The sequence below is a fragment of the Larus michahellis genome, chromosome 3, assembly GCF_964199755.1.
Source record: "Larus michahellis chromosome 3, bLarMic1.1, whole genome shotgun sequence".
Taxonomy (NCBI): Eukaryota; Metazoa; Chordata; class Aves; order Charadriiformes; family Laridae; genus Larus; species Larus michahellis.
The window spans coordinates 111185949-111210083 of record NC_133898.1 but is presented as its reverse complement, the minus strand read 5'-3'; the positions used below and the strand labels follow the sequence as shown (position 1 = coordinate 111210083).

At 39.5% G+C, this 24135-nt stretch overlaps 1 protein-coding gene across 2 annotated transcripts in view; it reads left to right on the top strand.

Annotated features, from left to right (window-relative positions):
* The first annotated feature begins 396 nt into the window (after nt 1–396).
* The window catches only part of PXDN (peroxidasin), a 92638-nt gene continuing 68899 nt past the window's right edge, over nt 397–24135 (top strand). For both annotated transcript variants that reach the window (XM_074581727.1, XM_074581726.1), the window contains exon 1: nt 397–720. In XM_074581727.1, the coding sequence (XP_074437828.1) occupies nt 497–720 (224 nt within the window). In that variant the 5' untranslated portion in view covers nt 397–496. The remainder of the gene's footprint in view (nt 721–24135) is intronic.

Sequence of the window (24135 nt, the reverse complement as noted above, 5' to 3'; positions counted from 1 at the left end):
CCCCTCTTCTCTTTGCTTTCTGTCCCTTTTCCCCTCCTTTCCCTTCCTTTTTCCTTTTCCACTCCCCTCACTTCCCTTCATTTTTCCTTCCTCCTCTTCTCTCCCGGGGTGCACGCAGCTCCCCCTCACGCCGCACCCGGCTCTGGGGTTACCTTCACCCCCTCCTTCCCGGGGACTGAGGCGAGGGACGGGGAACTGCGGGACGGGGAGGCTGCGGGGGGGGGCGGCCGAACCCCTCTGCCCGCGGGAGGGGGCGGCGGCTCGCTGCACGGCGCTGCCCCGCGGTGCATTGCGCAGGGCAGCGCGGAACCCCGGGGCGCGGCCGCCCATCCCGCCGCCGGCCGGGGCGGGCCCACCGCCGTCCCCTCCTCCAGCCCGCGCGGGGGGGACGGGATCGCCCCGCCGCCGACCAGAGCGGCAGCCGCGGCCGGGGAGCGGAGCGGGCGCGACGCGGACCTGCCGGAGCCCCTCTCCCTCCTGCCCCGCACCCTGCAGCATGGCCCGGCGCGAAGCGGCGGCCGCCCCCGGCCTCTGCCTCCTGCTCCTGCTGTTGCTCCGCAGCGGGGGGCTCGCCCCCCCCGCCTCCGCGCAGCCCCCGCCGCCGCCGCAGCGCGGGAGCGTGTGGTGCCCCAGCCGCTGCCTCTGCTTCCGCACCACGGTGCGCTGCATGCATCTGATGGTGGAGAGCGTCCCCGCCGTCTCGCCCCAAACCACCATCCTGTGAGTAGCCGGGGGGGAGGGCGAGCGGCAGGGAGAGGGGCGGAGGGAGGGCAGAGGAGGAGGAGGGGATACCTGGGGCGGGGGAGGCACTTTGGGTGGTGGTGGAGCCTCAGCCCTTTGTCTGCGGTCGGGGGAGGAGGGGGGTGGTTGGATCCGCGGCCGTGGCTCTGCCCGGGCTGCCCCCGGCTCGGCTGGGCTCTGCGGGGCTGGGCTGGGCTCGCCCCCCCACTCCCATCGCCCGTCCCCGCTGCCCGCTCGGCCCCGGGGTGGCGGTGGTGGCCCCAGCGCGCCCCTGCCCGGCGCTGTCAGCCCGGGGGGCGGGTGGGGTCTGGCCGGTGTCCCGGGTTTTGCGGGGGCGGCGAGAGGTGGATATTCTGGTTGACCTGCGGGCATTGTGTCTCCAGCCTAATCGTCCCTAGAAGGGTTTTGTTGCTTCCTTAGTGTCCTGCTGAAAAGCACGTTGGTCTGGCAGAAGGACGGGCAGGGGTGTATGTAGCGCTCTGTTAGTTCTGAGACGTGGTGGGGGGGTGTGAGCAAAGCGGGACCGGCGACTAACCCGGGTCAAGTTCCTGCAAGGGACTGAGGACGGGTGAACTTAACAGTTCTCTATCCTGTTTTTTTTTTTTTTTAATTCAGTCGCTAACGTGTCAGTTGAAGTGCCCGGCCGTTCTTCTGCAGGGTCCAGTCGCTGTTTTGAGTGGGACTGTGTTGGTAATAAAGTTCAATATTGACAAGGATTAAAATTTATTTCGTTCACATTGGTTTTACTGCAGCTGTGACCTTTCCAGACGTATTTGCCTGTAGCGAAGGCACAAGATCTAAACGAACATCACACGCTATTTTGTTTCGAGGCAAACTGTGAGGAACGGATTTGTTCCACTGACCCGCTTTATATGTTACTTGGGCTCAGAAAGCTCTTGGCACCGTCCCCGTCCTTCCCTCGCACACACGCAGCCGTGGAAGCTGAGCAGAGCTTGGCCCTGGGAATTTTCTGCGGGGCCTCCTGTAATAAATTGACTTGTGACTTTGTCAGATATTTTCAAAAGGGATCTATAAAGCCTTGGTGTGTTTCAGCTTCCAAGTATTCTTTAATGTGAAGAGTACAGTCATTTAACATTAACTGAGTCCCTCTTTGGCAAGAAGCGCTGCCTTTTGGCAGAATGGGATTAGTCCTGCAGTACTTGTAAACCTTTTAGGGAACAATACAGGAAGTGGGTGGTTAATGTTTCTTACATTTGAAACAAAGTACATTTACAGAACACCTTTTGCCTTGAGATTACAGGAAACTGTGTAAAGTTAGTTTTATGAATTATCTTAAATGTAAAAAAAAAAAAAAAGGGAAGAAAATCTTCACAGCATGGAGTCAAGTCTTCATGGCTTGGTTTTATGTTAAAGGTAGAAGGGCCTGCAATAGCAGAAAGTATTAGATTAAACCTAGCCAGGGTGGAGCTCCCCTTACGGTGGGTATTTATAATCTTGCAGTGAGTCAGAGGAGAATGTGTGAACAATGCAAGCATTATGCTCGTCTAACCCCACTAATATATCAAATTGTCTAGTATCCCAAATCTGAATTATCATTCCAGTATAATGCAAGCTACAATGCAGCAGAAGTAATGCAAAATAAGTTAAAAACTTTTTTTCAGCTTGACAAAGAACAGTAATTCCCAAAATACGCCTGTGGATGATCAGCATTCTTCAAAACATAATGGTGGCCCTACTTGTCATCTGGTAATGGGTATTCTCCTTTTTCACCTACAGACTAGGGGACTCTTACAAATGAGTAATACTACGTCTGTAAATGCACAGTTACTCCTTCTGCTACAGTTCTGCTGAATGGCTGTGAACGGAGAGGAGATGGGCCAGAATATAGTCAGGCAATATGAATTTCTGGGTCAAAGAACAATGGTACAATTTATTTAGTAATCAGTGGTTTGAAGGTACCAATTATACATAAACAGCTTACCTATTGCGTATGAATTGCCTACCTTTAGATGTAGGATGTTCTTCCGGAATAATTGTTACATGTCTGAGGTGCTCATTGAGTTACCAGATGGTTTACCACTCATTTTTACTTTACTATTATGCTTCATAGTGGGTATAGTGCTATGCTTCATGGGGGTAGCCCATCACCCACAGAAGGCTTTCTACACTCAAGAATAGTTTCTTTTTTTTAAGCATGAAAATAAGAAGCAGTTATTTAATCTCTGGTCTGGCTCTCACCGTTTCTCTTTCATGTGGAGCCTGTATGTTAAATGTATTTTCTTTAGTGGTGGTGTTGATAGCTAGATAATCAGAAATAACGAATTAAGTTCAATTGAACGCCTTCCCCTTTAAAACATGGACTTACGAAATCCTGCAAAGTGTGTTGCTGATGGGTTAAGACCCGTTTTCACTGGCATGGGTAAATTCTACATTCCTGTCTGTTTTATTTCTTCCTTAGGACACAGATTGACCGTGCAAAGTAATTTTGTAAAATAACATCACCGTAAGTTTCTCCTCATTCGTATAGTTATATTGGTTTTTGCTGAGCACTGGTTCTGAAAACTCTCCCATTTTGGAAGCTGAGTTGACTTTGCTCTACTTCACATATAATTTGTTATATGGATTAAAACAGCATGGGACCCAGACCAACAGTGCAGCCAAATGTTTTTCCCCACATATCAAAAATGTCTACTCCTAATCTCAGGCTCTCTTTTGAAAACTGTTCATGACATTACTGGTTGCTGACCTTGCCAGTGCTACTTCTGGCTGTACATTTTCTCACTCTTTCCTGCTTCCCCCACTTTCTGGCACTTTCCCCTTCCCTGCTGCAGGCTGGGATCCACGGCTTAGATTTCTTCTGCAGGGTGGACTCTGCCAGCTTCGAAAGTGCTGGTGGAGCCTTGCGTGAGCACGTGGTTTCACCCAAAATGAGATTATTGCCCAGAGTCTTTGTAGGCTCTGGCCGGCTAGGGCCGGCATCCCAGTCAGCAGGTCCTGTGCTGACTTCCCTTAAGAACAGAGACCCACCTCCAAAGCGGTTTGCAAAACCACTTCATGCCTTAAGTACGGTCCTGGAAGTTTCCTTTCATCTCTGACTAAATATAGAGTGCTCATGTATTCACAGAAATTGCTGAAACATATTTATATTAGACTATTTAAATGGCTGAGGAATGTAAAATTCTGGATACGGTACTATTACTATCCTCTTTCCCCTGGATTGTATCCTAACTTACATTTATTTAGGGGATTTCTGTGTTATACAGCCGTTTCCAGTTCACGGTGTTTGTAATTCTGACAGGGGTCCTTTGAGTACCAATGCAATATGTTACTATTTGTATCTTGCCTAAACATGACCAAAATCCAGACCTGTCTACGGACTAGTTACACATACTCAGACCAACACTAGAATTTGTTCACAGTTTTTCTTGGCAGCAGCTGGATGCTCTCTGATTTTTTTTGCTAGCTGTACGAGCGTAATTGCATTCACTGCAGTTGGGTCTCAAAGGCTGAACAAGAGTAGAAACTAATGTTCTGTTGTAAGTAGAAAAGGTAAAAATTGACAAAAAATACTTGTCACAAAAGAAAGTGGAGTTGATTTGCACTAAGAATGGCATGCAAATTATCAAAGAAAAAAGTTATTTTCAAATAAGTCAGTCGTAATAATATTTGCTACGGGTAATTATTACTTTGGCTCTCCTGCATGCCTGTTATGAATAAAACACCTTTTCAATACGTGAGTATAACTTTGAGATCAGAGCTTAATAGGACTTTTTAAATTGCAGTCATTCCGGGTGAGTAGCTTTTGAAGGTAGTCACTGAAATTAAATTGAAGGCAACAGTCTTGTTACTGCTTTTGTTTACATGATTCCAACATATTCTACAAATTGTATAGGTTACTGTGCATACCTATTTATTTATTTTAATTTCTGTTTTGTAGTGTAAATGTCAAGGATCTATCCAAAGAAAAAAGGGGTTAGTTGCTTAATTCTATGGTGACTTTCTAGGTAGCTGTATAAGAAGTACTTACTTTTTTTTTCATAGCTCCATGAGAATTTTTGTGGAATCTGACGTACACTCACAATGCCAGTGAAAAGCATTGCTGATGCTTTTCAAGAGCATCTATCTTAATACAATTTAAAACAAAAATAACTGAATTACACAAATCACACATCTGTTTGGAGTGTACATGAATTACCAAACAGATAGGGGTAATGGAAACATAATGACATTTTGTGTTTCAGTGTTGATTTGTGATAACATTATGCCTCTTAACAGAGGCATTTAGGGAAAAGAAATGGGTGCTGTGTGTGAATTCTGTCAGTGCAGGAGTCTCTGGGCTATCATAGCAGAAGGATGCACGGTATTTGCAGATCTGCTGTTTGCAAATGATGCATTATCAGTCAGCAAACCGCCAGCCTGTTCTCATGTGAAAAATGCTTCCTTGCTTCCGATCAGATCTTTGCAACTCTTTCAGAAAAATTCCAGTAGATTAAGCAATTAAGACAGCAAATAAATACACCTCAACGCTGTGAAGGTCAAAGGGTTATAGTCTCAAATCTGGACTGTGAGTAAACTCGATCACTTCACTGCTGAGTATCAATTTATGTATAGGAGGTAGCTGAGAGATATGATGCTGGTATAAGATTTTATTTAAGACACAGAGATTTGTATATATTTAGTGTTCAGAAAAGAAGAACAGATACTGAAGGTTTACTTGAAGTGTTTGAGAAGAACTGAATACAGACACAGATCTTGACAGACTCATGGCTGGGCAGCAAACTGCATTAGATGCCCATGATGATTTACTTGAATTACACAAAGCAAGGTGAAAAGCATAACATTATTTTAATAAAAATTGTCTTAGGTCTTCCTTCATGGAAATCGTATGACCAAGTGCAGAATTCAATTTGAGATTAAAGCACCTACGTGTAGGTCTCTCTACACAGGAGTCTACAGCCATGTTTGGTGTCTGATCTTCCCTTCTAGTGAGCAGCATCTTAGCCAATGCAGTCCACGGTACCTGGAGCAGGACTTGGCTACCTGAAACGGGGCACCTAGGACTCGATTCACTTGCTAACTATAGTATCTAGCACCATTTGAATTCCCTTGAGAAAATACCTTCTAGGCTCCTGCTGCCTCTCCAAAAAAGACACGGGTCTCTCATTGGGGCTGTGTCATACCTGCTTGCTCCCAACAGATGTCTCGGGTAGCTTAGGACATCTAAACCAACCATGGGCACTGCTGTTCTGACAACTCAATTAAGCTGCTCTACTGTTTGGGCAGTTTATTTGAATAATCTCCAGCCTTCTCCAGCACGAGTGTGTTGACTAGTCTTCTGTTGACAATAAAAGTTTAAACATCTTTATGTAGATGTTGATATTTATTCGTTTAAACAAAAGCTCAAAATATTTTTCAGAAGAGAATGTTTTGGTATTATTTTCAACAGGGAGAAGCTACTTGCAAAAACTGGGCTAAGGAGTCACACACAATACAGGAAGTAACTTACTTTAAAGTCTGTTAATTGTTGCTAAAAGGAGACTGTTTCTCCTCCATTAAACCCTATTCTCTGAGTACCAACAAATCAAATGGATACTGCAAAAGATACCGGACCTCCTCAGTAAAACAGTTTTGGAGGATGTGTAGGATGTGAACCCTGCTAAAACCATTCCCAGGCAATCTGTACTGCTGATGGAATCAGCCAGGACCAAGGCGTGAATGTGTTAAGGAGACATTTGCAGAGCTTGCAGAACATGCTTGGTTGTTAGCAGCGAGCAGAAGGGCACAATATTGATAGAGTGTTTGGCATTTACTGGGAGACGTTAGGCAAAGCTGCCGAGGGATGCAGCAGAAGGCCCAAATGAGTCCTCATTTCAAGAATGTATCTGCAAGTCACTAGATCTACTAGTGGGAAAGTATTTTTGTCATCTCAGCAGCAAGTTAACCCTCATCAAAGTCTTTGTTGAAGAATGGGAAAACGTGGAGCAAAATCATGCCCATCATTTCCTGCAAGTATCTTACTGTATATTTAACACACTGTCATCAGAGGAGTACATTGTCTTATGTTACAGTTAATAAATATAATTACTGGTTTTCATATTTTTTACTAAGATGTATTTTTCACCAGTAAATACTTAACGCTTGAGTGTTAAAATGCTAAATATGTATTTATTTACAGAAAGATGTCCGTAATGAGTAAAACCAAAGATCCATTTGACCTAATAGCTGTTCTTTGAGGGTGAGTGACAGGGCAGCTTATAAACAAGTAGACAGCATAGAGCAGCACATAGTGGTTCATCCCTATAATAATTTGCAGTTTAGGGATTTTCTGAGCTAAAAATTATTTCCATATTGTATGTAAATCTCGATGAATGTCTTCTCCACAAATTGTTAACCTATTTTTTTTTTTCAACTAATTTAGCTGTTAAACTGATAAGTTTTGGTGACAAGGAGTACTACACAAATTACATGATGTAAATTGCTCTCTTATTTTGTCTGAAGCCTGCAAGTTGCTAGCTTCACTTGGTGTCCCTGTTTCTTCTGTTGGAAGAGACAGTGAATACTCTATTCTGCTCTATCAGCTCAATGCCAGCCATGATTTTATGACCTTTGATCCGAAGCTTCTCCTTACATTTCTTTTTAAAGTTGAGGAGTCTTCTCACTGAAAGGTTTATGTTCTTAACCTCTCATCATCTGAATTGCTTCTTTTCTGCTCTGCTGTCTTTTGAGGTGAGGGAGTTATAACTTTCCTCAGTATTACAGGGACAGATCTGGTATGTGGGCCTAACTGGGGATTTATACAGCAGCATTAGGATTGTCTCTGGTTTTATTTTATTTCCTTTCCTAATAATTCCCAACATCGTGTTTTCTTCTCTTGAACTCTTGTTTCCATGGAATTATCAAGAGTAGTTTAAGACCTTGTCCATAAGTAGTAAAGATCAGTTCTAGGCCCACCATTTTATTTGTTAAGTTTGGTTTTCTCCATATACGTTACTTTGTATTAATATGCATTAGGTCTGCATTTTAATAGTCATTCACAGAGTGTTGACAGGTCCTTCTGTTATTTTTCCTAGTCAGACTTTGTTAAAATAGTTGAATATCATAAGCAAAACTTTGTTCTCTCTGTTGTTTATCCCTCTTCCACTTATGAATAAATGGAACAACACAGAACCCATCACTGGTCTCTGTGAAACTCTACTGGTGACCTTCTCCCACTATGAAAATTCGCCATTTACTACCAACATCTCTTTATACGCTCATCTGGACTGTGTAGGATATTTGCTTTCTAGCTGTTTGACAAGATTGTCTTCTAATTTCCAGATCTCTGGGAGTTTTGACTGTGGTCCGCACAAGATTTTTTTCGTTTGTTCTACTGAAATGTTTTAGAAAGCTACAAAGATTGTATAGATCAGTGTATCACTTGGTTTTGCTGTCTAGGTCCCCAGCTGAAAATCACAATTGTAAACATTTTTATGTCTTCCTGGTTCTGCTAACAGGTATCTTCAGTGCCTCTGCTATTACTCAGTTTTCCCAAACAACAGCAAAATTAAAAGTGGCACTTTGTATCATTTTTCAGCATTACTTTGGGGTGTTTAGGGTCATGAGGGACATTGAATAAGAAGTTTTTGAGCAGCAGAGACAAACATGGGATTACTCAGTGGAAAGAGTAAGAACTGGGTGCTTGGACATGAGTAAATAAACTTTTTCTCCTAATTCCCAGAGAAGGCTGGTGGAAAAATAACAGGGAGGTGCCTATCCCTTGCATCAACAGGAGGTTCTGGATCTGAGACACAAGGAGAGGCATGACTGTCTCATCTAACATTGTGGTAAACACATGCCTAAGAGAAACACATGACTAATAAATATTCCAGCCTCCTCCATATTTCTGAGTAGCTCTTACTGACTTCTCTCCCCGGTGAGGTCAGTGCTCGTTAAGAGATGAGGATGTCATTAACCAGCAGAAAACTTGGTCACTTAGATATTAAATAAATGTTAGGCTGCCAATGTGTGTTTATGGATTGGCTTGTAAGTAAACTAAGTTTAAATTAAAGGGTCGAAAGTCCAGCGGAAAAGAGAAATAGAAAGTACAGCCAGTAAAGAAGAGAACAGAACTAGGGGGAAAGACAGAAGAAGCTGTGGAAAGAAAACAACATAATATAGCATGAGAAATTGCTGTTGCTATTCTGACATGAAAAAATAGCAGACAACTATTCAGAAAGTAACAAAAGAAGAAGAGAAATGGTGTGTGATGTGTAAAATTACGTAATATTTTATTTTTTGAATTACAAAATGTCCTTTTACAGGAATATTTTATTGTGTATAATGGGTAAAATGAAAATGCTAAATGAATGTTTTCAGGCCCCGATTCTATCTTGAACAATTGAAAAACAAACTGTAAATTTTCACCCATCTTGATTCATCTCTCAAAATGGTATTTTTTCAATTATTTCTTTTTGGTTTCATATTTCTGAGACTTTCAAAGCTTATTCTAGTTTGTTTACAGTATTTTTTCCCTCACTTCATATATTCTTTTGTGATGGAATATTTCATACACTCTAGATCTCATCTTGCAAATGCGAATTTACGCTTAGCTTTGTATACATGAGTAATTCCCAGGCTTCTGATTCTTCCTGGGCTTGGACATTTGCTGAGTCTCTTTCCAGCAAGCCCAAGTGTTTACAGCCTTATAGGCTAAGACTTCACTTACAGTAACGGTCCATTTATAAAATGTCCATATATGACATTTAAAATCTATATTACGCAAGCTAAATATTTATAGTTGCTTGTCTTTCTGGAGAAGTTTATGTATAAAAATAAGTTAATATTTTAAATACTTGTGTGTATGTCTGTTTATATGTGTATATATACACACACACACATGCTATATATTGTATGTATGTGTGTGTGTGTATACATATACGGTAAAATGGAAACAACTGCGCCAAATTGTCTTTATCTTTGTTCCATTTGGATTTGATAAAAAAAAAACCAAACCAAAACAAAAATAGCTTTACAGGCTTTATTATTGCAAACATGGGCAGAGTTTCAAGACAATCCAAAGAGATGGTGCAATGAGAGCTGGCTGAGCTGGAATGGAATAACTCAAATATTTCCTTTCCCTTCCTTTGCTTATCAGGCTGCCAAATTTGATTTCTTTTTGGTATGGAATTATTACTGTTGCTAATGAGAGTCAAGTGATTCTTTCAAAATGAAAATTGAATGAATGTTTAATTCATTGCAAGTAACAAAGATTCTCAAACTCCTTGAGAAAGACATGTGAGGGAGAGAGTGTGGGCTCTCAGCTTCATGTATTTTTGTTTAATCTGTATTTACACAGATTAGCAAAGATTAGGATGTTAAAGAGTTTGTACAGTGCCTGGCATGGTTTCTTGAACCTTGTGAAAGTTTGTTGAAGCAAAACTGTGAAGTTTGGTACAATGTATCGTTCTCTCTTGTTTTTTTTTTTTTCTGAGTTTTTTCTTTGTTTTACTAAGCAAAAGAACGACCATACGTATTTAACTCAAAAATTAGTTTTAATGACGGTGACGTTGCTCCCTTTTCTGTTGTGATCTGTTGTTGTTCGGACTTTCAGATCTTTTATTCTCTTTCCAATTGCCGCTCCCCGGATCTTTGAGAAACATTTTCTTTCAGCATTCTTTCCCCTTAAATCACTTATTACAACAGTCTACTCATTGCCTGGCTGTCCTAAAAAAGGAAAAGAATATTATTTTGCACACAGCATTACCTTAACTAATGACTCTTTTTGGTAAACAGGGCGGCGACTGCTAAGTGTCAAGTTATTTGCATTGTGTTAGCCAGACTGATGGATTTAGTAGCCTTTTATTAGCTATATGGCTGCCGGTTTCCTTCGTAGGAGAAAAAATATAGAATAAGCAAGTTCGTTCTTTCTTTGACTTCTCTCCAAGCAGTGTGAGGCGTAGCTGGGGCAGCATGAAATTCAGTGCAGACTTCTCAAAAGAGTTGAATTCAGAGGCTTATAGCCTCTGTCCAAAGTCCAGCATGCTCTACAGGAGGTAAATATTTTCTTGTTACATGGCTTTTATTGGCCACTTTGATATAAAATCTCACTCTGATATCTCGTGGTGGCTTCTATTTAATGATTGATTATCATGATAATCAGATAAATTTTGTCATCAATATTCAAATCTTTAAAGTGTCTGAATCAAAGTCTTACAATGTTTTAGTGGTGGGTAAGGAAACTTTTGTTTTCAATTTTTCAAAAATATTTTGGAAAATACGTGGGGCAGGGTGTGGTCTGGTGCACAGATCACTATTAAGCCATTCAAAACTCAAAATAAATACAAATATATGCTGCATTACATTGTCTGCTAAGGTAATGTAAAAAGCTGGAGCAGCAGTGTGATGGTGCGGCATATGTATACAAAAAATACACAGCCATTGATTTGCTGCTGGGAAGCTGCCTATCAAAGCAGGATGCCTTTTAAGGGATGTTTTGTCAGTCTTTGGGATAATAACTGATTTGGGTTCAAGAAAAAAGTTTTGGTTTGATGGCATTTGATAAACCCTGAGAAATTTGAGAGATGAGAGTATTTTAAGTTATTTTTAAAGGCATAAACTGAATCATAAAATTCAGATCTTTGACTTAGGTAACATTCTTTGTCTCCAATAAAAAAGGCCCAGTCATTTGGTTTAAAGTTCCAGAGAAAGGACAGACTTTCATGGGGCAGAAGGAGCTGCAGAGCTGTGACAAGACTGCAAGAGCCAGCAAGAGCAATTTGATTATGCGAGTAGGTGGTTTGCTCAGGCCAGGTTCAAGTCATTAACTCTCTGATTTAATTTTATTTGCCTGTGCAAAGCTTAAGTAAGTGTAATAGCACCTATGTAGGGGGTAGAATGAGCTAAAGTAAATCAATTAAAATGTTTGCTGGTTAGACTTTTATGTACAGATAAAGCCTATTTTATGTGTAGATTAGATTAAAGACATAGCTGTCAGGAGTGCAAATAATTGCTACCAGGCAATTAATAAAGGTCTGTAAAGACTTTTCTTAGTATAGAAGCATCTCCTATGCTTTATTTAAAGCAATATTTAAAACTCAGGCTTTTCTTTTTCTGGAGTGCTCTATGAATAAGCTAAACCACTTGAAGTTTCTAAAATTTTGATACGTGCCGAAACATCTTTCTTGATTCAGTGAATGACAGTTTTGAAAACTTAGCCAGAAAATCGTCTTCAGTGTCAATCTTTGTACCAGTCATATCTGTATAAAAGACATCTATCCATCAGTGGATGTTAGATATAACTATTTTTTTAAAGCAATCTGTGGGTTTGCCAAACACTTTAGATAGTACAGTCACATAGATGCGAATAACACTTAGAGAACAGACATAAGAGGGAGGTAAAAAACTTGTGTGCAGCCCACACACTGAGGTACTCAGGTGTATTGTTTCGTAACAATACACACGTGTTTATAACAATATACATATGTGTTTATAATCCCTTATTCATCAAAGAAAGAAATAAGTTGTGGTTTGATACTTACCATTCAACAATGTGAAGTTCAATTCAAACTAGTTTTGTCTTTTCAATATTGGTAAAATTTTGAATTCCCACAATATATACGAAACCAGTAATATCTGTACGACCCACATTCTTCAGGTAACAATTTTCCATTACCTGTCCTTTACTTTTTTTCTGTGGATATCCATGAGGAATTGTTTTATAATAGCATTAGCATAGAGCAAGTACCTGTCTTGCTTGTCATACATTGTTTATGACAATTGTTTATGTTTGTATCCTGATTGACTTTTTGTTTTGTTTGAGGATTGTGTGGTTTTTTTTTCATAACTACCTTCCCAAACTCTTTTCCTGAAAATCAGAAAAAAATATTAAAATCTCATAATTAGTCTATAATAAATACATCTTAGTCTGTTACCTGAAGTAGAATTTGCATTTATAGGATCCTTAAATATTAAAATATCTTTTATTTACCTATTGGCTTTTGCAGGTTGACTTTGCTTTGAAAATATCCTTATTTCTCTGAAGGGATATTTCACTTTTGAAGAATCAATATTCTGGACAGGATAAACAAAAACCTGTTTTTAAAACAAGCTGATGATTGGGGTAGAATTAATTTATTTTATTTTTTAACTTTGAACTTCGGAGATAATTGGACATGATGGTAAATGCCCATAAAATAAGGTCTGGACCCATGTGTAAGAAATTTCCGATAACATGAGGATTTGAAAAACTTGTTGAATGCCTCTGTGGATTTAAAATTTGCTTTTTTTTTACCCTCTTGGTTGGTGTCTCTTATGTTCCATAAATCTGTTGCTTTTAACTGCATAGTGACAAAGCTTCAGTGGGTGGGAAATAAAATGATGATTCAGCTCAGCCTTATCTTTAGCCCGATGGTTTGGACATGGGAAGGATTTGTCCCTCCAGAGACCAGAGCAAATGTATAGTATCTCAGGAGAGATTTCAGCCACAAAATCTGTAGTAGCACAACATCTAATGCCTGAGGAAGCTTTACCAATAGAAATTTATGCACTTAAGAGGTTGGGTGCTGGGTTTGTGGCTTGCACTCCTCAGCCTCTTCAATTCAGTTTATGGTGTCTTAAGTATTTGTGGAAATCCCAGCCATAATTTGGCGTTTGGATGCCTTTGGATCAGAGGATATATTTGTACTTCTGACCAGTCTTACAGCAATAATAGTTTAGTTGTGTGTCCAAGAGGATTCTTTTTCAGGTGAACTTAAAATTTGGTGAATAGTATTTGTGGGAAAGAAGTTTTTCCCTGGCTTTTAAGCCATATATATGGCAGTGTTCTTAGTCAAGTGGAGTATTGGTAGTCTATACGTTTCCAAGACATGTGAATACGTATTTTGGGGTAGTAGAAATATTCTAAGAATCTATTATTCAAAGCTGAAAAGTATATAGTAGATATATCTGCTTATTGAAACGAAGATTTTTTTTTTTTTTTTTGATCTTTTGACTGCAGATAGTACTCAAGCTTCTTTTTTTGGGATGACTATTTATACTGTATATTAAAAGAAAATAGTAAGTAATGTATTTAAGTAGTTGGTCTATTTAGTATATTAATGCTAGTATGTACTCTTGTTTTGTTTCAATTTACAAACGCCGTGTGAGGGGTACTTGGGTTTCCTTCGGCTGCTGGGTGCCAACAGTAGTGGCTTGTTCTGCGCTTGGTCTTCTCAGTCAGATCCCAGAGGCAGCTGAAAAATAAACAAGGGAAACACATTTGGTTTCACTTGAACCATTTCCCTGATTTTGTGGCCTGTGATGCCTGTGGCCACTTGTGTTAGCCCGGGTGAAAAGGTGGCCTGGCAGAAGAGGAGGAACTGCTTCCTGAGGGAACCCATCAGTCCGCCCCTGGGGCCTGACTGAAATAGGCCTGCCCTTGGGGAAAACCTTAAACATTAGCTGAGCTTGTGATATGACTTGAAGGGCCGGGTTCTGCACACACAGAGGACTGGAAATGCCCCTGCTGAGGCCTCCTTGCAGAAAAAGGCCCCTTCCATTCTCCCTCCCACCTGCCCGCAGGCCGTGCTGCTCCCGCCCACCAGCACAAGCAAATGTCTATCTTTGGAAACATTTGGAATTTTAACTTTCCTGAATTAATTTTTAATTAATCTCCCATGTATTGATTTGTCATGCTAGGTATTTATTTTAAAACATCCAATTTTCCTAAAAGGATGTATTTAATTTAATGGTTTAGAGGTTTTGTAAAGGTTTGCATTTCTAATTCTTTTTTTCTTTCTTTTTATTCTACTTTGGCAAGGCTAATCATGTGCTTCAACTTTTCCCAATTTTTTGCATACACACATGGTTGAAAGCATTTTCCTTTCTGTTTGAACACCAGGAAAGACCCCTTGAGAGTCCATGTTAGCTATAACGTGTTACTGGGAAGCCTGTGAAGTTGCCCTCCACGTGGCCCAAATGGTATTTATATGGCCTGAGTGATAGCTAGTTCGTAACTGATAACAGGGGATGAAAACAAGGACGTAAATTGAAACGTGTTCAAAATGGAAAAATCATATTGAATTATTGCTTTAAAAATGACATTAAACTGTGAAGACTGAACTAGTACAGAATTGTCTTCACTTATACTCAGAAATGAACTTTTTGGCCTTAGGAACAGCATGTGTGTAAAAACATTTTCTGTCTAAAAGTGCTTTGTGCTTCTTTGAGCCAGCAGTGTGCCCAGGTGGCCAAGAAGGCCAACAGCATTCTGGCTTGTATCAGGAATAGAGTGGCCAGCAGGAGCAGGGAAGTCATCGTGCCTCTGTACTCGGCACTGGTGAGGCCTCACCTCGAGTGCTGTGTTCAGTTCTGGGCCCTGTGTACAAGAGGCACATTGAATTCCTGGAGCGTGTCCAGAGGAGAGCTACCAGGCTGGGGAGGGGTCTGGAGACCAGGTCATATGAGGAGAGACTGAGGGAGCTGGGCATGTTTAGTTTGGAGAAGAGGAGACTGAGGGGAGACCTCATTGCCCTCTACAACTACCTGAAAGGAAACCGTAGAGAGGCAGGGGTTGGCCTCTTCTCCCAAGGGAATAACGACAGGACCAGAGCAAATGGTCTGAAGTTGCATCAGGGGAGGTTTAGATTAGATATTAGGAAGAATTCCTTTACTGAAAGAGTGGTCAGGCACTGGAACAGCCTGCCCAGGGAGGTGGTTGAGTCACCATCCCTAGAGGTGTTTAAGAAACGTCTAGATGTGGCACTTCAGGGCGTGTGCCAGTGGCAGAGATTGTAGGTTGTTTGGTTGGACTCGATGATCTTAACGGTCCTTTCCAACCATGAAGATTCTGTGATTCTTTCTGGTATTTTTAGTACTTTGCTAATGTGGTGAAATAATTACGGAGATATTAAACAGTACCTTCTAATTAATTGTTGACTTAATACTGACAATATTAGAACTGCTAGGAAGAGGGTGTATGACGAAGCAAATAGATGTGATCTCCTGAGGCCACTGAAATTCTAAATAACTAACAAACACACACAAGACTAGTAAGGCTTATCTGGAATTTTCAGACACATCTGTAATTTGCAATTTTTTTTTTTTAATCTGAGTAGAGAAAGAAGAAAAGAAATGTGCAGGGAAAGAAGCTATAGGCATTTTATTTAGTTCAATCCTAGTTTCAGCATGTGAGGTAAAACTGGATGGGTGTTGATTGAGTCTACATATTGTGGGATATGATTAAAATATATAAAGCATAATATTTATTATTATATTGTATTTGTTCTCTTGATGCATTTGGTAAGGTAATTTTTTTCTCTAATGAATAGGAAGGCGGAGTGAGAAATGACTAGTAGCTCTAAAATGTCTTTAGTTGGGTTTTTTTGTAATTTTAATATTGATGTTATGATGGACATAGCAAGAAGAAAAAGAAAGGAATGATCTCTGTTCCCAGAGATTCCCTTCACTGAAAGTCATGCAGTTGGGTGCTTTAAGGTTGAATGTTTTCTAGTAGCCGCTTCCATTGCTATTCCTAGGCAGAAAGCAGAGTCTCAGGAGCACACAGGTGCCTGTGCTGAGGCTGCCTGCACTGAGGAGGAATGAGGAGATAAATATCAGAGGATTCCTAATGCAGCCCTGTCACTCCTGGTTCTTCTGAGTTTGTTTTGCCAGGACCAGGAGGAGCTGGAGGCAAAGCAAGAAAATAGCTAACTTATCTGCTCTGGCAGCCCTTCGTTAACCTCAGGAAGCAGAAACTATGATTCAAGAGCTGCAGCCTTTTCAGTGAGGTGACCTGGGATTTTCCATAAAGTGGAAGGAAGAGCTGTTGCTTTGAAACCAGGAAGCCTGTCTGCAGCCAAGTGATAGAGTACCTGAATTCTTGTTTTTACTCTTTACGCAAGCCACTAGTGCTTTCCATATTAATAGTAAAAAATCCCTGACATTCTATAAAAGCAAGTATCCAGATAAATTCTAGCAATGCCTCTGAGTCTGTTTGCATCTAATATGGCAATCTCTGTATTGGAAATAACTGGAAAGTACATAACAGTTGGAAATAGGTTCCGATAAAATTCGCCTAGTAGAGGGTAAAAGTGACGCATAGATTTACAATGAATAAAGGCTTTTGAGTCAGATTTAGATGTTATTTTTAGATGCAGTAATTCCTTCAGTTTTCCACATCCTTTGGCTTGATGTTGATGTTGATCTTGTTCTGCAAGACTTCTTTTTGAATTGAAGGAGACAAAATGGGCATTCTTTAGTAAGGTCATTGGCATTGTAGATGCTGGATGTTATTTATTGGTATAATAAATATAATGCAAGCTCACATGCACTGCACAGAATCATAGAATCATCTAGGTTGGAAGGGATCTTTAAGATCATCGAGTTCAACCGTCAACCTAACGTTGCCAAACCCACCACTAAACCACATCCCTCAGCTCCCTGTCTACCTGTCTTTTAAATACCTCCAGGGATGGCGACTCAACCACTTTCCTGGGCAGCCTGTTCCAATGGCTGACAACCCTTTTGGTGAAGAAATTTTTCCTAATATCCAATCTCAACCTCCCCTGGCGCAACTTGAGGCTGTTTCCTCTTGTCCTATTGCCTGTTACTTGGGAGAAGAGACGGACCCCCACCTCGCTAAAACCTCAATAAGACTTCCTGCCCTGAGGGAAGAAAAGCCCCCAAGACTGTACTGATAGGAAATCACACCTCCATACTAGTTTACCTGCCCAGTCTGTTACTTCTTTCCCAGCCCTCACTCACATCCCTGTTTTCAGCTGTAGGATCTTCTGCTGCTGAGAGCTCATTGCCCTCAGCTCTGCGCTGGTGTCGCCCAGTGCGGGGTTTACCAGCTGGGTGCTCCTGAGGGAGAGGGGCTGATGTGTTGGAGCTGGAAGGAACCTTAAGAAGCGGTCTGACCTGGCACTCTGATAAAATGCAGGTGAGCCATCTGCATCAGTGTGTATTTTCTTTTACAAATATTGTAAAGCTCATTGGCTTGCATTGCACCTGCATCCATCTTCAAGTAAAGAAAGAACTAATTTGCCATAGAACAAAATCAGACAAATTACAAGGAATTGTGAGTATGTTTTCCTGCCCACCCATATTTGAAGTTTTAGGATTTATTTTTTAGTTATTTATTTAAAAATCCTTTAAGAACTGTTGCAAAAAAGTTCATGTATGAACTTCAGTGCTTACCTCCTCTTGGCCTGTTTTAAGAAAAATGGTCCATGCTGCTCCTCACAGCTGTTTACTTCTAGTGAGCACAAACTGAAGACAAACATGCTCAAGCTGGAAGCAGGGTGAGAGTATCTATCCCATTTTTAACAGGGAATATAGTTAACGACTGGAATGACTAGCAAGTCATTAGGTTTCACTTGATTCACGGTCTTTTTGAATCACAGTTTTGTATTTTTCTCAAAGGGATGGTTCAGCCCCGACAGCAATAATTAATTGCCTTAAGACAGGAACTTTTCTAACGGTTGTGTGACTTGTCCTGTGTGGGAGGTCAGGGGATGATCATGTTTCTTTCTGGCTTTCAGTTCTTTCCTCTGAGAATATCAATATTTCATGGATATAGAGTTTAGACTTAAGCATCCCTGTGAGACAGAGAAGTGCAGAAACATTATTTATTTTGCAAAATGGTAGATAGGGAGGAAAAAGACTAATTTATGACTATAGCTTAAAAGCAGTTTTTCTGTGGGGTTTTTCACAGTAGTAGTTCACACAGCTATTAACTACAAAACCAAACTAAACTGTTACTGCATTTGCTTCAGTAGTTCATGGTATGCCATAAACAGTCAGCTTCCCTTTTTGGTGTCGTCTGTAGCCTGCTGTCGAGGAGAAACTTTTATTTTTGATCAAAAAATACAGTTGAAACAATAAATATTGAGAAGGAAACCAAGAAGAGGTTGCATCTCTAACTATTGCTAATCCTCTAAAAATATTTTGATGCATCAATAGCTCTTTACAGTACAGACTGTGCCAACCATTAATTCACTCTTTGCTTGATCCACGACCTTAACCATCATGTATTTGTGTTAGCACAGCACTCATGCGCGGCTATCATGCCCTGTTTTACTGGGCATGGCACAAGTGCAGGACAAAGCCCTTCCCCAAGGATGTTTCTGTCAAAAATAATCAGTAACGAATCATATGGCTGTACTGTCAACAACCTTTTCATTGTTTGGTTTTAGAAATAGATTTCCCCCCGAGAGGAATAAAGACAGATTTTTGCCTTTTCTTGTTATTTATCCAGACTGCATAAATAGCATTACATCTATTTGAATTCTACCCATACTGGTAAAAGGAGGGAGTTTTGGTTTTTTGTTATTGCTGTTTGAGTTTATTTTTTGGTTGTGTGTTTTTTTTTTTTTTTTTTTTTTTAAGATAGCATAAGAATTAGAAATGGTTATAAAATAAAATTTCTAATTTCAAAATAACAGCATTTCTGTAGTGGATGGGGTTTGGAAGACTCTGAAGGTGGATGAGATAGAGCCATGATTGTGCCAGAGTAAAATTTCCATGTATAATTCTTGACAATGAAGCCTACATGCCTAAAACTTTGAACCGGCAGATCCCGCTTGAGTCCTGTTAATGGCACTGCAGAGCTGGTTGGGAAAAATTGGCAATGAAGGCAGCAGAGGGATCTACGGACTTAGTAAGACAATACTGCATTGCTTTTCGTTGAGTTCACTTTTAAATGTTTTCCTTTCAACTCTAATGGCAAAATAATTGTTAGTTAAAACACAACCTTAGCTCTTGGAGAAGGCTGTGTGTATCATAAGCTCTCCATTCACCAAAGCTGTACCTGATAAATATATTTCTTAAGACTTAGAAACTTGAAGTCCCTTTCCACAGATCTTATATATTTATGCAAATCAGGTATTCTTTTAATTAGATAATTGATCGATCATCCAGATTTAATTTATATTTTCATAAGCATGGTTTTATGGTCAAGGTGCGTACTGCCAAATGCTCTGCATCCTGTTCTACAGAGTTCAATATTTAATTTATTTTGTTACTAAAATTATGGTATACCATTTACCTTTTTTTTTTTTTACTTTACTATTTACTTTTTGTAAACTTTACTATTATGGTATGTATTTACTTTTGTTACTAAAATTATGGTATACTAAATATTATTGACTATGATAGCCACTCACCATGTGAGAATTATGTGAGTGGCTACTTCAGATAGTTTTCCGTCTAAAAATGCAGTTGCTTCATTTTATGTGCTGAGTGCTGATGTACAGATAATACAAATCTCTCAGAGTAAATTAGAGAAAATCACATATTGTATCTAGTAATTAGACTGGGGAAGAATTAATCCAGAAAATGAATTGCTAAGAAAAAAGGAGAATGATGTAATTTTGTTTGTAAAAGAGTCACTAGGGCGAAATCTTAAAACCAGGCCAAAAAAAAAATAAAAATCTTGGTTCCTTTGGTATTCTCAAAAATGTTATGCTGCTAGCAGTGAGGATTACTATAAGTAGTGCTATAGCCGAAAGTGGGGTTTGGTTTTATTTTTTTAAAGTGGTGGCCTTCTCATTGTTTGTTCAACAAAGTGACACATTTTTTTACAGGGCAGTAGTTAAAGCAGCATTAAAGTGCCATTGACATCATCCAGTTACTGCACTGACTTGATTATATAACCTCTTTTGTGCAATTTTCATGCTCTGCTCTGTTTGAATGTTTTTACTATGCTGATGGCTGTTTTTCATTTCCTGCTGGGATGACCTTGAATAAAAAAAGAATAAGAATAAAGTAGACATAAGCAATGTAGTCTTGCTGGCATTTGCAGATCTTTTGTTCTGTGTTGAGAAACATAGTAGTTTGGCATTTATGGTATAGGTTATTTCTGCTGGCTAGTAATTAATCTTCAATGGTTAGAAAAAAATTAATGTTTTTCTCTTATTTTGTTCTTTTGAATTTGCCAATGGCAAAGCGATCCAGTTATGACAATTCCTACCTTATATTAAAACATCTGAAGGGAGCTAAACAAATGATAAATGCAATGGTCATTCTTTAACTTAGATTATTAATTTAACCTATGAAATCTAATAGATCTACAAATGTAATATTTATCTATTAAATTACTCCCTCCTTCTTTACAGGAAAAGGTGATTAACTAGTTTGGACTTTTTTCCAGATCTGGTAAATATCATGCAGATGAAGGAATTGTTATTTTTCTGTTTTCCACTTCTTGTTGCCAGCCAACACTTCCTAACTAGCCTTACCAATTAGTAAGATGAATAAGAGGGCATTGTCTTTCACATATTTTTCAGGCTTTTTATATCTCTCAATGTCAGAACATTATAACAATGAGAAATCCATCCTTTGAAAGTAGTTTGCATTATTCCTGCTGATTCTTACCAAACCAAAGCCGCCACCTCCTTTTAATTTGTCAAATTGAAGTAATAAAGATTATGTTACCATACAGTTTACAATCACATATAGAGGAAGAGTTTTAGCTTCAAATAGTTTTCACTGGACATTTTAAAAGTGTCTGCCTTTGAGGCAGGGGGTTGGGCAAGGGACTTGTTCTTTTATAATCCACACTTGGCATTTGAGAACCTTTCAGTTTTTAAGATACTTAAGACAGTAGTACGCTTTCAGATATTTCCATTTTGCTGCTGTGGTGATTTTGCTTATCTGCATTATTTGCTTATCTTACTTAAGTTTATTCATGTCCTAAATCAATGCTGAAGTACTGGTTAACCCTTGAAACAAGGTAATGAGATACATGCCTTCACTGCTAATAAAAAGATCAAGGTTTAATTTTATTGGTAAATGCTTCAATATTTTTCTTTTTAATGAAGATTGATAATGGAAGTCATTCATGTGTCAACAACGTGTCAAACATCAGTGTATTATACTAGTATGTTTAATTCACCCACATTGTCTTTTTCTTGTCCAAGGCTAAAAGATATACAAATATTTTCAATTTAAAGTATGAACTCAGATGCTTTCAACGTGATAGGCTAACACAAATGCAGATCTTCTAAAGTTGAGTTTCAATGCATTGTTCTAGTTGCCAATGGTAAACCTGATGCTTTGGCTTTATTCTGTCTTGATGGATACTGGTTTTGGAGAAACTTGGAAGTCCTGCTTTTTTTGGAATTCTTCTTGTTTGTTTGTTTTACTTAGTGTGATTTTCATGTAGTGCTTCTTAGCATGAACATATGATTCTGATGTATAATCTATTATGTCTGAGAGTGGTATGCTGGAAAATGGTCCTCCAGAGCAAATTTAATAAGTGTAAGTGTAACATGGTGTTTAGTTTGTTCCGTTGATTGCATCTAACGTTATTAATCTAACGTTAATAACAGAATATTTTCATTTTTGGACAAGAAAAACTTACGACAAATGCTGGGAGCTTACCAGATGATTAAATGGATCTTCTAAAGTTTGGAAATACAGGTGATGTGACGCAGTAAGTCTACCCAAAAAGTACTAAGTAAGACACAGTCTCATGTCACAGAATTATTTGGCGCTAGTACAAGCAGTGAATGCCTTGTTAGACTAGCTACTTGTTCTCCTCAACCTCAACAGGGAAAACAGTAGCATGTATTATTTAAAATTTATTCTTTAATCTTAGAGGGAAATAGGATTGATAGCCTATTTTTGCATTGATCTTTATGAAAATCAGGTGAGCTATAAACAGGATATGAAATTACACCTTGTGCCTAAAATTTTCCATTTGCATGTAGACTTCTCCTCTCAAGCATTTTTTAGTAATAGCTTAGTTTGTTTTGGATACTTTTTGTTCTGTCTCCCTTACTTTAGTCTAAGACGTTGCACATATCATTATTTGGGAGGCATGTTGGTGATTCAAGCTGTTCATGTTGGAAACTATTTCCTCATGTTACATTTTGTAAATCTTGTTTTTACACCCTAGCAAACGAACCTTCAGTTTTATATTTGCTTTCATTTGCATCCTGCAGCCAGGAAGATGGGAGATGGATAACCAAAATTTTGAATGTTTTCAGTGGTCTTTGCTCTTACGAAATACTTATTTAAAGTTAATATTCTGAAAGCAGTTGCATTCAGATTTAAGTGCACTAGGATTAAATCATAGAAGACTGTGTATAATAAAAAACTTGCATAACCTTTAAAATGTCAAGAATGCTTGTAGTTGTGGTACTAGATTTGTAATCTCTGTAATTGCAGCATTTCTGTCAGATATGAGTGTGACGTGTAGAGTTCTTTGGTCATGCCCTGATGGTATGCTTTGCATACCTACATTATGTCACAAGAGAAATGTTTTTAATTAAACCGTCACATTATACAGTGTTTTTATATCCATGTTAGAATTGGCTAATTATATGTGTCTATATAGAGAGACTTGGCTATGAATGAAGCAGTAGCTTAACATGCTGATTTTTGGTTTTCCTGGTTTTAATCTTAATACAATGATTTTGTGTCATAATAATTTTTTTTCTGACACAAATTAAAATTGAGAAAATGGAAAGCCATTTCCTATATAGCAATATAGGAATAGCAATATAGCTCTTTAAGGCGATGAAGGGATCTCGGGGAAATCCTCCAAGCCCTAATAAGTGGCAGGGTACCCAGTCTGCAGGCAGAGATGAGAAGGACATGGCTGAGGTGGGGCAAGAAGAGGAGAAGCCCTGGTGTCCTCCTCCTAGCTGTTGCTCTGGCAATTCTTCGTAAAGAATTTGCCCATTTGCCCCACTTAGGACAACACCTTTTGTATTAGCTGCTGATTAGCGAGTGCTTGTTACTTGGCTTCAAATAGGTTATCATCAGTGGGGTGATGACCGGGGGTGACTTGTTTTGGTGTTGAGTATTCACAACTTGATCTGCAGGCTGCCACTTTTTGAGGTGCATGACAGGGGTACACGATGTTGTCTTGACAGCCCTACTTTAAATCAGTGTAATTTAGAACACTTCATGATTTTTCTTAGTTTGATACGCAACAGAATCTTTAAAAGTCAAACATGTGCAAAAAGGAATCTGTATTAAGATTATTAAAGTACACCAAGTTTTCACTATGTTTAATTAGATAAAAGTATTGTTAAAAGTTAATTTTCAATGCTAAATTGGGAATAGTTTACTGTTTTTAAGAACGGGCAGTCTAAGGGAGAGAGACAAATGGATGCAGTTAGTTCAAATAAAGAATTTATAAGGAACAGAATTTATTTTCATCCAGACAAAAAGCGTCTGCAGCACAGTTCTTGTTTGCTTTGTCACAGAAAACATACAAGTAGTGTATTTTTTTTTTGTATGCCATACATCTAGATCTTACAGATTTCCATAAAAGCTCATTCGCATGCGGGCGCATAGGAAGCCTGCTACGCAGCTGTGTGTGCGCACCGTGTTTGCTGTGTGCTGCTGGCACCCATCCTGGCCCACAGCTGTTGGTGGCGCTCTGGGATCCCAACCAACCGTTCCCAGGCTCTGGAATGTGACTGTCAAGGGCGTCCAATCGCTAAATTGTCAGCGTGCTCCCTG